The following is a 12571-nucleotide window of genomic DNA, read 5'->3' on the forward strand; positions in this document are numbered from 1 at the left end:
CCTGGTATTTTTTTTTTATTTTTTTTTTTTTTACATAGAAGTATTAAAAATACCCCGTCAATACCTTATTTATCAAAAAAAGATAAAAACAAGAAATAAAATTACGCACATTCCTCATTCGTTTACGATTTCTGTTTACATTATTCACGATTACTACTACTAAAAACTAACTGAAGCAAAAAGTCATCTGAGGCCAACAAAGCTACACACGCTCCTCCTCCATCCCAGCCTATTCAAGCATACTCTTTATACCCACGATTTATATTTGCAATATATTTACGATTACTCTATAACAAATACTAGCCAAAGTAGCCAAACAAGAGGCATGAAAGAGACAGACGAAAACCGTAACATATGCTGTTTTTCGGGTCTAGAGAAAGAAGTTTGCCCGCTTCACAAAACACAATATTCTAGGCCCCCCCCTTAAAAAAATTCGCCTGAATGTTCGAACCCGAGACAAGACAGAAATTACTGGCCTTTATTATTGGCCACGATTGGCCGGGAATTATAGGCATGATCCTTTTTATAATTTAATATTATTTGATTCGAAACGCAAATTTGACTATATTTTTACCTTCCGATTGTCATTTATCAGTTTCGTATTATTTCAGCTTATCCAAAGACCAATCAAAATTTATATCGATTTTGTATTTGTAATCTTAAAGCATTTTTTGAATTTAAACAAAAAAAGAGTTCTTTGCTTTACGCAATATCCTTTGAAGTAGATTTCAAGAATTCTTTCAGCCTTTACAAATCGAAGAAGATTGTACATGAAGGAAACTACAATGAAATTTTGATGAAAATGTCACACACAAGTTTGCACACGATATTCAAGAAACATCCTCAATGGTGAGACGGCACCAGAACCTCAAGGTCCAAGCCGGCGGTACTGATCTCCGTTGTGGCCCTTCAGCAAGGAAGTGCAATCGAGGGCTGAGGGCCAGCCACCCTGTGATTTCACACACCCTTCCTGCTTACCTTCCCCAAATTTCTCCAGGTACCCATTTATAACTGGGTAGACTCAGGCTGAGCTTACAGAGTCAACCCAATCACCCCCATCCCAAACCAAATAACCCGCCACACTAGGAATCGAAGCAGTGCCTCTCGTATAAAGGATTCCCAACCCAGCGTGCCTACCACTTAGCCCGGACGGTCAAGAAACGCCCTTAGTAGTACAAGATTATATATACTTAGTTATTCTTACTAAAAAGTTCAGGATTGGAGGATCTGCATGTATTGTAACTTCCACAGGAGCGACATTTGGCTCCAACCGGATGGAAGCGAACAGAAGATTCCTGTAAGAAAAAACTAGGTGATAAAAGTTCATATTCATACAAGCACTTTAAAATAAATTGATCCAGTGGATTGACTGTTGCTACTTTTAATTTCAATGAACCAATTATCTGGTAGAATAGCCATTATTACTCTTTTAAAACTATAAAATGGACATTCAAACTGGAAACTTTGATAAAACCTTTGAAACTTTGGCTTTGATAAAAATAAATTAATTATCTCATTTCCATGTAATACTTTTATGATCATATTAAGTTAGAGCATGATCAAATGCTTTTGCCATTAAAATCTCAAAAAATTTAAAAGTACATATATATATATATATATATATATATATATATACTTAGGTCATACATAAGTATATATACTTAAAATATATACCGCTACTCTAAATTGTTACTCTGATTTCATTTTGTTTTACACATTTTTCAAATTTCTTTGTATTGTTATTTTATATCTAAATCTCCAATAAGAGTTATATAGCGTGTTTTATGTGGTAGATTTTTCTCTCTAACAGACTCTTCCCCCTCCCCCGATGCGGACATTCCTGTTTATCACCACAGATTAAAAATCCGAACAGACACCAGGTAATACAAGTATTGTTCCTAGTAATGTTTAGCTAATAAGGATAGTTAATGAAACAGGGTTGAGATGAGTGAGGTTTGAGCTGAATGGAGTTGAACTGCATGGGACTGAATAAAATATGATTTGAGCTGAATGTGGGTTGAGATGCACGCGGGTCGATTTGAATGGGGTCTAGAGTCCTCCACGGAAACAAAAATAATGGAGAAAGATCCGAGGAGAACTTTAGTTAATGCCATGGTAAAGAAAACCTGTTCTGACAGTCGTTTATTTTTAATGGATGTGTTCATATTTCAGACCCCTCTAATCATTAAAGAATAAACATAATTGTACATCGTAATATTTTGACGAACTATATCAGCAGTTGACCCACCCAGAAATGAATCGAAAAAAAACCAGTACGGTGGGGTTTTCACCCACATATCGGCACTAATCTGAGACGGATACAGTACTACTGCAGATATTAAAGTATTACTGAACTATGTCAAAGATTTTGCTCAGAACTCAAGATGTTGTATCTCACCTTACCACATCTAAGACTTGCCTCGCGTTCAACAGAGCTTGTTGTAACTAATTAAAATTAGTTACAATACCATACTCAATAAACGTAATTAGTGTGCTCTATTGAATGCAGTTTGAATATCAAAATAAATTTCTCAAATGCAAACCTATAAAACTAACCAAAAACATCGTTAGCTTGAGTGAAGAGATAAATAATCCAGGAACTATCTATCCCTAAAAGGACGAACTACTACTTTTCGTGAGCCCTGAGGCACAGTAAGCACATAATTAATTCAAATAGGTTTCAATGAATCCTATTGAACGCAATTCAATCATTGTAATAGGCTATTGAACGCTAAAACTCATAAAAATGAATTGTTGTTATCACTGAACACGGGACTGGTTTTCAAATAGAACCAGTTTCTTTTGTGACAGTCTTGGACGCTAGAATCGAATTGGAATAAGGGTGATTGTCAAAGGAGGAAAATGCTACTTCTTCAAAAGGAAAAGCTACAAACCTTTCTCACAGACAATAAGCGAAAAAAGAATGTTCTTTTGGTGCTTGTGCACATTATTTTGAAAAAAAAATATTAAAGGGAATTTTCTAACCACTTTTTAAGGCTATAATAAAAGAGAGGTTGAGAATGCTTGGCTTTGCTTTATGAATGAAAGATGGCAGTGTACCAAAGATTGCGCTTCTGAATGGAATAGTAATGGAATAGTCTCTGAATGGAACAGGAAGATAGATAGATGCTTTATCAAATATAATCAGAGCTCGTAAGGTTGGGTTTGTAAATAATAGGACATACACAAAACAAAACATCTCGTCAACATAACGTTATTAATAGCAAAAGTAACTTAATTAACAAAAAAAGAAAACGACAAAGACAAAAACCTAGAAAACAAGGAATAAAGAAAGGAACGGAGAACAGAAATACTGGGCACGAGGGGCATGGGAGGTCATCCCGTCGTGAAGACAAAAACAAAACATATAAAGAAAAATATAATAAATTCTTAAAATTCCATCATTCATGGTAAATAAACAAACATCAAAAAACAATCTTAAATGATTGCTTCTTTAAATACAACCGAGATTTTTGGGATTGATCAATGTGAGTTTTATCATTTAGCTTATATTTAATCACAATGCATGGCATTAGGTACCTAAGTGAAAACCTTAACCTTTCATATTTTACAAAAGCCATTCTGTATAATCCCGCCCACCGACAAGTCGAGCAAGGGGGCAGAACCAACAGAAATTTACTGTAGAAATTTTTTTAGAATTTTGAATTTGAAAGTGCCATAAGGAAATAATTATATCACGTATACGTTTTAAATCCGACAATTTGGGAAATAGAACATCGTTCTGAGTTATTTATTTAACAATAAATTTCATAAACAAAAAATTACTTCAAGACGTTAAGTCTTGGTAGCATTTCGTACTCCAGATAAATAATTTCAATAATTCATCTGCTAAATATAGGGTCAAATACATATGCTTAGATAGTACTCTGTGCAGTCAGGCTAATCGCCTGTAGCGACGTTAACTACTTTTGCTTTTTTCTTCTGTCTCCCCAGTAACATCTATTTCTTAGCCCCCAAAAAATAATAATTAAATTTCGAAGTAAATTACAAAGGAAATTCTATAAGCTTCTTCCAGTGCGAAGTTTTAATAAATACACTTGTTGGAAAAAACAAAAAGCATAGCTTAGGCAGTCTTCAGTTTTATTCTTAGGAAAAGAAATATTATTTTCCTATAATTCCGTGGTAAAATATATCCTTTAAATCTATTGGTTCACGCATGGAATGTACCAAAGCCATCACTCTATTCCTTCAGAATATACCAGAATGGGGAGCCAATAGCAACGTTTTTTGAAACCAAGTCTGTTCCTGTTTGAAATTTTAACGGAAAGTCAAATTCTACACAAACAGTAAAAAAATCAAACAGTTTTTCAGGCACAAGATTTTTTCAAGTAAATTGTCTGTTTCTATTAATATTATGGCTATTCTTAGTTTTATATTAACAGACATTGTATTACTGTAGCAAAAGAAACAAATGGGGGAAATGATGAGGATGATAACTAATTATTATGATGAGAAAAACAAAACAAATAGAATCTCACTTGATGGCAATCTTTGCAAAGTATCCCAATGAAATAATTGGCATATTCAGGGGGCATAGGAGTTGCTGCAATCTCTTCATCAAGACTTCGCCAAACCTAGAAGAGAAAATACTAGGAGACAGTTGCACGCCTTAAAATGTCCACATGCCATTTTTAAACATGTTTTCAAATGTAAATCGAGTTTTCAATTTTTAAACGGAGGGTAAAGAGTCACTTTCTAGACAAACTTTCTATAGCTGTCGAAAGAGATCAGCTGACCTTGGTGAGTGAAAACAAGATTTTCGTGATTTGATATTAGATGGGAGATCATTCACTTGGCTTGTTTTCTTAAAAACATTAAAGAAAGCATGTCGGGAAGACAACTCGTCACCTGAAAGCTCGTTTTGCCGAATCTGTTTCTGCAAAAACCCGAAAAAAACGAGTGTTGATTTTTTTTACCATGTAACCAACTTTCGTTCAGCAAATCAGCAGCTTTCGGCAAAACGGACCAGGTTGTATGTGATTCGGCAAAACAGTTTTAAAGAATATGCAACTCAGCAAAATAGTAACGCAAAATACATGCAGTTAGACACGTCTTACATCAATGCCAATTAGACCATTCGAAAGAAAATTCTTTTTTACAAGATAGCGTTTGTAACTCAATTTCGACAAAAGTCGTTATTTTCGGCAAAACTGCTTTCAGACGACGAACTGTTTACCTTGAAAGACACAGATGTACATCTCCCTATTGAGAACTACATTTAAGTCTCAAACTATCAGGGTCAACTATAATATTAACCCTTTTAGCTGAAGATTGGCATTAATTTTTTTTTTGTTTTTTAACTTAAACCATATACGTGTTCCAACCAAAACCATAAGCAGAGATTAGTAGGAAGCAGAATTTGGGAAAATAATTCAGTTTCATTCATTCTTATTGTAGAATTAAAAGAGGACTACAGTAGGATTAGGAGTGAAACAAACGAAAGGGAAAAAAGAAAAATGTCAGTTATGACCTTTGGGTAAGATGGTGATCTCTGTCAGTCTGAGTCAAATTGAAAAGAAAATATATTAAAACGGGTGAAACATTTTAGTGAGACAGTGAAAATAAAACAAAAACCTTTCGATATAAAATTAGTAATAAAAAGTCCGAATATTTTGGCATCGCATCAGGATGCCTTTATCAAAGGGACAAAACATTCGCTTAAACAAAACATATGAAAAAAAAACAATTCAAAAAAGAACGAAAGAGAAACTCACATTTAAAGAAAACCCAAAACGGTAAAGCAGCAAAGAACAAACAATGAATCACAAGGCGACATCATACACATAAGTTTAAGCTAGTTTTTTTTTCGTTGGTAAAGGCTTCCGGATTTAAAGCCGAAAAATTCGGACTTTTATTATTGTTTTTGAGATAATAAGTTTTTTTTATTTCAAATCTCATATTAAAAAATTTTAACTCTTTTTAACAATTTTTTGTTTGAATTGTGAATGGAAAGGCAGTGTGGTATAAGAAATTATTTAGTCCAAGTTAAATGAGCTTGAATTTCTAAAAAGCACTATAGATCCCTCTCTTATCAGTTTCGTACAGTCAGACCAAGAAAAGCTTAAAATATTTTCGATAATATTATATTAAGATAGATATTGTGTATATTTTATTCATTATTAATAATGATAGTTCATTGTATTTAATCTTAATTAAATCAAAATTAGCATTTAATGGTGTCTATATAATTATATTTATGTATGCAGTATAAACTTATGATAATATGATTAAATAATATAACAATATAAAGAGATAATAAAATAAAAGAAAAATAAATAGAAATTATATAATATTTCTTTTTTGTAATTATATACTGTGCACAAAAAGCTTAAGAGTAAAAGATAAAGCAAACACCGTTTATACAAAAGATTTCGAACTCGAATTTGAAAAAAAAAATAGCTAAAATAACATCAGCTAAATTTACATGATCTAGCGAAGGAAAAATATATATACTGACAAAAATTATGAAGATGAAACGGTGATGTGTGAATAAACGTTATCGTTTATTCATGCGTCTGATCTCAAACGGTGACGCATGAATTAAGCGTCAAATATGTTTGGACGATACAGATTCTTCATCTCAACGAGTTTACCATCTGTGTCATCCCATTCATTCAAATCCAATATGCCTACGAATTCCCCTCCCCTTTCTTAATATTCCTGAAAATCTAACCTACCTGAAAATATTTTTTTGTTTGAATGTACTCGGAGTTCACAATGAAAATGAATTAATAACACCATGGAGTATGGGAAAAGCAGAATTATCTCGTTTAAAACCATATAGCCAGTAAAAAAAAAAGGCATACTTATGTACATTGCTAATGCTAGTCATGACATTTGTCATGACAATTTGTCATGACATGCTAATGCTAGCTCCGGCTATTGTAGTGAATAAATATATTCTATTCTATTCTATACATATTTCTTGAAAAATTAACAAAAAGTCTTAAATTAATATATTATCAGATTGTCGTGAATCGTATGTCTAGAGGTCCATTCAAAATGAGATTTTACTAATACCGAGATTTACCTAGCGCTAATTTGATCAAACTGATTTTCCATAGAACTGTCATTACGTATGATCTGTTTTACCACTGACCTCTTACCTTTAGAAAAACAATTTACCTATGACCACTGTACTGTGGTAACTTTTCGAAAGTCTTATGACCACTAAAATGTGGTAAATAAACTCTTTCCTATACATCTTTTTCTGTACGTAGCTAAGGATTGATAATGAAGCTCTCTAATAATCTGGCCATAGCTAAATAAAAAAAAAGTTCAAATAAATTGAACTTCTCTGCTGACTCAAGCTTCTTCAGGGAAATAGCAAAACGTTATTAAGAACTTGTCTAGAATTAGCTAAATATTGATGCTAGCCAAATCCCATTCTGAATAGAGCTTTAGAAGAACCCGAAGTCTTAGATTAAATTCGGCCAGTCCCGATGAGATACGGAGAAATTATGAACATCGAGACAGTATGTGAAAAAAATACAAATGTGGATATCACAAAAATCCGAATTACACTATCTTTCAACAGTCATCTCAAGGACTACTTGGCTTTTGAGAAAAATTGCTAGTTTCTCCCTGTACTTTACTGAAACAATGGCTTCAGATAATTGGAAATCTATGTTCGTCAATTTTTGACGGTGGTCATGACAAACTGTACAGGAGAACGTTAAAAAAAATATGTCACGTGGCAAAACGGGCAATCCCCTCGTTTGAACCAGCTTTTATCTTTGTGATAGAATTTTCATCTTTGATTATATGAGATTTCATTTTTGCGATCATGTTCACATATTTGTGTACGTGATATGAAAGGATATTTGGAAATCCCCTTGATGGAACCGAATGAAGGGACTGAATTTTGATGAAAATTACACGCCCAAATCCATCATGTTTTAAAACCCTGTATAGAAGATTTGGCCCACAATCTAAAAAGTACAAAATTTATTTTTAATTTTTCTTACGATGAATAGTTAAAGATATGCTGCTTTTTTCAGTACTGACTAAATGTGTGTGATTGAAGATGCAGTTAAAATAAAATCTAAATCCAAGATACTTACAGACTCCATATTCAACATGGACTTTTGACAAACAGGGCAAGCATAGTGTCCCCCTCTGACTAGAGCATCAAAACAAGTCCTGTGAATAAGATGCCCGCAAGAGGGTATATGCGAAGGGATACGACTTGTATGTATATCTTCCATGCAGATTGGACAATTTCCACGAGACATGTTCTCAATGCACTAAAAAGGGAAAATGTAACTCAACTTTTTTTTATTACATTAATAAAAACGAAAGCATAGACTATATGGATCTGCTAAGAAATGTCTCTTGAAGAAACTTGACACTACCCTCCATGCAATCTTACGAAGAGCTCTTGGTTGCCTAAAGTCAACTTCTGTTGCAGCTACGTTCTGTGAAGTGGGGATCCAGTCTCTTCACTACAGAAGAAAACATATCCTTGCAAGATATTTTGCAAAGAAGATCAAATAGTTCGTGGTAACGAACTGTAAGTAAGGATCTACTCGGCTCAATAGAACCGAAATTCTAAAAAACGGAACTTTGATACCAGTAGATACATAAAGAGAATCGAATTTTTACGCTGATTTTAAATATATAAGTTTCATCGATCCGACCCATCAAATCCTATTTAATCCTACCCATCAAAAGTTACGAGCCTGAGAAAATTTGCCCAATTTTCAAAAAAGGTAGAAACACCCCCTACAAGTCATATAATCTTAATGAAAATCATACCATCAGATTCAGCGTAGAGAACCCTACTGTAGCTGGTTCCAAGCTCCTATCTACAAAAATGCGGAATTTTGTATTTTTTGCCAGAACAAAGATCATATATTTTTTTCTGGTGGGGGGGGGGACAGAGGAGAGGGTTATGTGGGAGGATTTTTCCATTGTGGAAATTTTCATGGGGGAAGAGAATTTCCATGGAGAGGGGGGGGGCTGGATTTTCCAGCATTATTTAAAAAAAAGCAAGTTTTTTTTCAACTGAAAGGAAGGAGCAAGATTTAAACTTAAAATGAAAAGAAATTATACGTATATGAGGGGGTTCGTCCCCTCGTCAATGCCTCGCTCTTTACGCTAAGGTGTTACATCCAAGTTCAACCAGATGGCTCAAAGACAGAAAAAAAATACGGTTGTGCAGTAGTTATACTCTCCCAGAGCCTGTCTCTTTCCTACCGTTTATTCCCTAACCTGACAATTTTCTCTGCAGAGCTTATGGCAATTAAGTTTTCCCTCCAAGCCATATCAAGCCAAACATAGATCAAACATCAGAAGTGTATTGTCAGCACTGATTCGCAGTCAGTTCTGGATTACCACCAGCAACACCAAGCAAGAAATGTTGCCATTGAGATTGAAGATTACTGGTCCTGAATTCCTATCTTCAATCAGTTCAAAAACCTTGAAGGAAGAAGAGCCTTGCCTTCATTCTTATCATACCTATCTTCTAGATTCATCTTCGTTGAGCGATAGAATAGCAGTCATCAAAAGAAATGCACCCCACATCGTGTATCCTTTCAACTTGCCTCTACCGTCTTAGATGTGGCCATGCAACGACAAAATCAACACTATTCCATTGGAAAATGGTCCCATCCCACAACTGCGACACATGTGGAGTGTTTGAAGACATACGTCGCATCATCTTCAACTGTAGGAAATATGAAAAAGAGAGGAAAATACTAACGAATTGTTGTGAGAAGGCATTTAAGACATTCACAATACGTTCTTTTCTGGGACACCACTCGTCTCCTCCTTGGGCTAGACAACTTTAGCACAAACCTTTTAGGTAGATTTGTTAAGAATACTGGTTTGGTTCATTCCCTATTAAATCTTTTTTTCTCACCCCTATATTAGTTTATTTTAAAGTTATCACATTTACTATTTTATTGTTTTTATATTATCTATACCTTATCTGCTTAGATTTTTATATTTGGACGTATCTGACAAGGATGATGTAACTTTTCATTATTTACTTTAATTGTGTTTATTTTACTTATTTTATTATTTATTATTTATTTTATGATTTTTTATATTATTATTTGTTTTATAATTGTGTTTATTTTATTGTGTTTAATTTACTATAATTTAATTAATTTTTATTTTTATTATTTACTTTAATTGTGCTGGAGAAAGCACAACCGGATTACTCGGATTCACTTTTTCAACGCAGGCATTTGCTGCAGAATAAATAACACATTTTTGTGCATTTTTTTTTTTTTTCCTTTTTACGACTCAAGAGAAAAATTTCCAGAGAGGAGGAGGTACTTCAAACCCAGTACTCCTCCTTCTCTTTTGGTAAAGTTTGAATAAGACTGGTAATAAGGTATTATTTACCTACTTGTATTGTATTTGTCTTTTAATTGGTGTATGAAAAATCACAGTTGGATTACTCTGATTCCTGTTTTTCAACCCAGGCATTTCTGCAGGTGAATAGCTCCCTACCAGTAGCACAATAAGTGATGCATGATCTAGTTCAGTGACTATTGACTGAAGTGACACCCAAGCAAGCTAATGATTACAGAAGGCACAAAATAATCGAGTGATACGAACGCATATGGCCTGTTGGTCGAACGAGTCAACCCCCCCCCCCCCAAAAAAAAAAAAAAAAAAAAAAATCTTACTGTTAGAGCCTTTCATAAAAGGTGCAATGGTTCTGTAAGGTTTTTAACTCTGAACTCCAACGCAGGCATTTGCTGCAGAATAAATAACACATTTTTGTGCATTTTTTTTACTTTTTTACGGCTCAGAGAAAAATTTCCAGAGAGGGGGAGGTACTTCAAACCCAGTACTCCTCCTTCTCTGTTGGTAAAGTTTGAATAAGACTGGTAATAAGGCATTATTTACCGACTTGTATTGTATTTTTCTTTTAATTGGTGTATGAAAAATCACAGTTGGATTACTCTGATTCCTGTTTTTCAACCCAGGCACTTCAGCAGGTGAATAGCCCCCTACCAGTAGCACAATAAGTGATGCATGATCTAGTTCAGTGACTATTGACTGAAGTGACACCCAAGCAAGCTAATGATTACAGAATGCACAAAATAATCGAGTGATACGAATGCATATGGCCTATTGGTCGAACGCGTCAACCCCCCCCCCCCAAAAAAAAAAAAACAACAAAATCTAACTGTTAGAGCCTTTCATAAAAGGTTCAATGGATCTGTAAGATTTTTAACTCTGAAATTTTCTTTTGTATTTTTCATTCCAGATGCAATTTTCGTAACAATTGGAACAATATTGGCGTATGGAAACAATAAGTTAGACCACTAGACTTTGACTATTCCTTCCAATTTACAAATTCCTCAGGTAAAATAGATTTTCTGTCCAAATGGCATTCAGTAGAGCATATTAATTGCACTTCCCTCAATAAGTAATAGCAATTAATTACAGTAAGCTATGTTGAACGCGGGATCAATTTCCACAGCTCAAATGTCGAGTTTTTTGGACTTGGTCCATTTTAATACTGAGCTCTCCGCAAATTGTATGCTGGATACGTACTTTCTAAAAGAATATAAAGTAAAATAAAGCTTACCTGATGATTATCCTCAAGTTTCTTTGGTAGGCACATGTCACATTTCTGACAATGAAAGAATCTTTCCTGACCACCAACTCTACAGATGCCACATCCTAGGCAATGATATTGTTTCTTGTCTTCGTCATCGTATAACTTGCATTCGGCACAGAAATACTAAGAGATATTGAAACTACTTTTAAAATTTTAAAAAAGAAAACTTTTCATGAAGGGCATTCAAAAAACAATCACTGAAACAGCCCCGAACCACTTAATACAAACTAGAGTTAAACTAAAGCAGTTTCAAGCTTAATCAAACTACCAAGATAAAAGTAAAAACTAGTACAGATCAGCTCGAATATGACGTCAAACTTTAAAAAAAAAGAAAACTACCGTGAATAATCGGAGGGGAATAACCTGAGATTTTACATTTTTTTAGTAATTCCTTACATATCGAATGTAGTTTCGATTGAATTTATTTTACAAATACACCAAGGTCGTATCTAAGAGGGGGGGCTACTGGGCTTCATCCCCCCGCACCAAAAAAATGTCTGCCTCGTAAAAACGTAACAAACACATATAAACACATTTTTGATGCGTTTTTTAATTTTTACTCTCCTGAAAAAATACCCTCCCAGAACAAAAATCTTGGATACTCTTTGAAAAACACGTTCAAATTAATCGATATTATCATAGTTTTAGGTTAACAATACGTATTTGCTCTCCTAAGTCCCGGTACACATAAATTTACCATTAATACGATAAGTTCGTTTCATTATTTATTTTCTTCTTCTTTCCGTTGTGTGCAATATTTACTTTGTAATGGGACTCTTTATGAATAATTGGTTAATAAATAGTGCATAAGACCATACAACCCGCTACCCCCAGCGTCCAGCCCTATGAATGTTGGCTCTGCCCGCAACCTGTTGCTTGGCGAGCAGCGTGTGCATGTTCACATGAATGTTAATTAAAACAAACAAGAATAACTAATAGGTCAAATAGAGCCCTCATTACAGAACA

The 12571-nt window shown here is 34.2% G+C and overlaps 1 protein-coding gene across 1 annotated transcript in view; it reads right to left on the minus strand.

Moving 5' to 3' along the window:
- LOC136034533 (RING finger and CHY zinc finger domain-containing protein 1-like) overlaps positions 1–12571 on the minus strand; it is a 32230-nt gene that overhangs the window by 3948 nt on the left and 15711 nt on the right. Inside the window, exons 3-6 of the mRNA XM_065715763.1 lie at positions 11573–11728; positions 8085–8267; positions 4500–4595; positions 1205–1295 (exon numbers count right to left, since the gene is read on the minus strand). Coding sequence (XP_065571835.1) covers positions 1205–1295; positions 4500–4595; positions 8085–8267; positions 11573–11728 — 526 coding nt within the window. The remainder of the gene's footprint in view (positions 1–1204; positions 1296–4499; positions 4596–8084; positions 8268–11572; positions 11729–12571) is intronic.

Source organism: Artemia franciscana, chromosome 13 (assembly GCF_032884065.1).
Source record: "Artemia franciscana chromosome 13, ASM3288406v1, whole genome shotgun sequence".
In the NCBI taxonomy this organism is placed as follows: Eukaryota; Metazoa; Arthropoda; class Branchiopoda; order Anostraca; family Artemiidae; genus Artemia; species Artemia franciscana.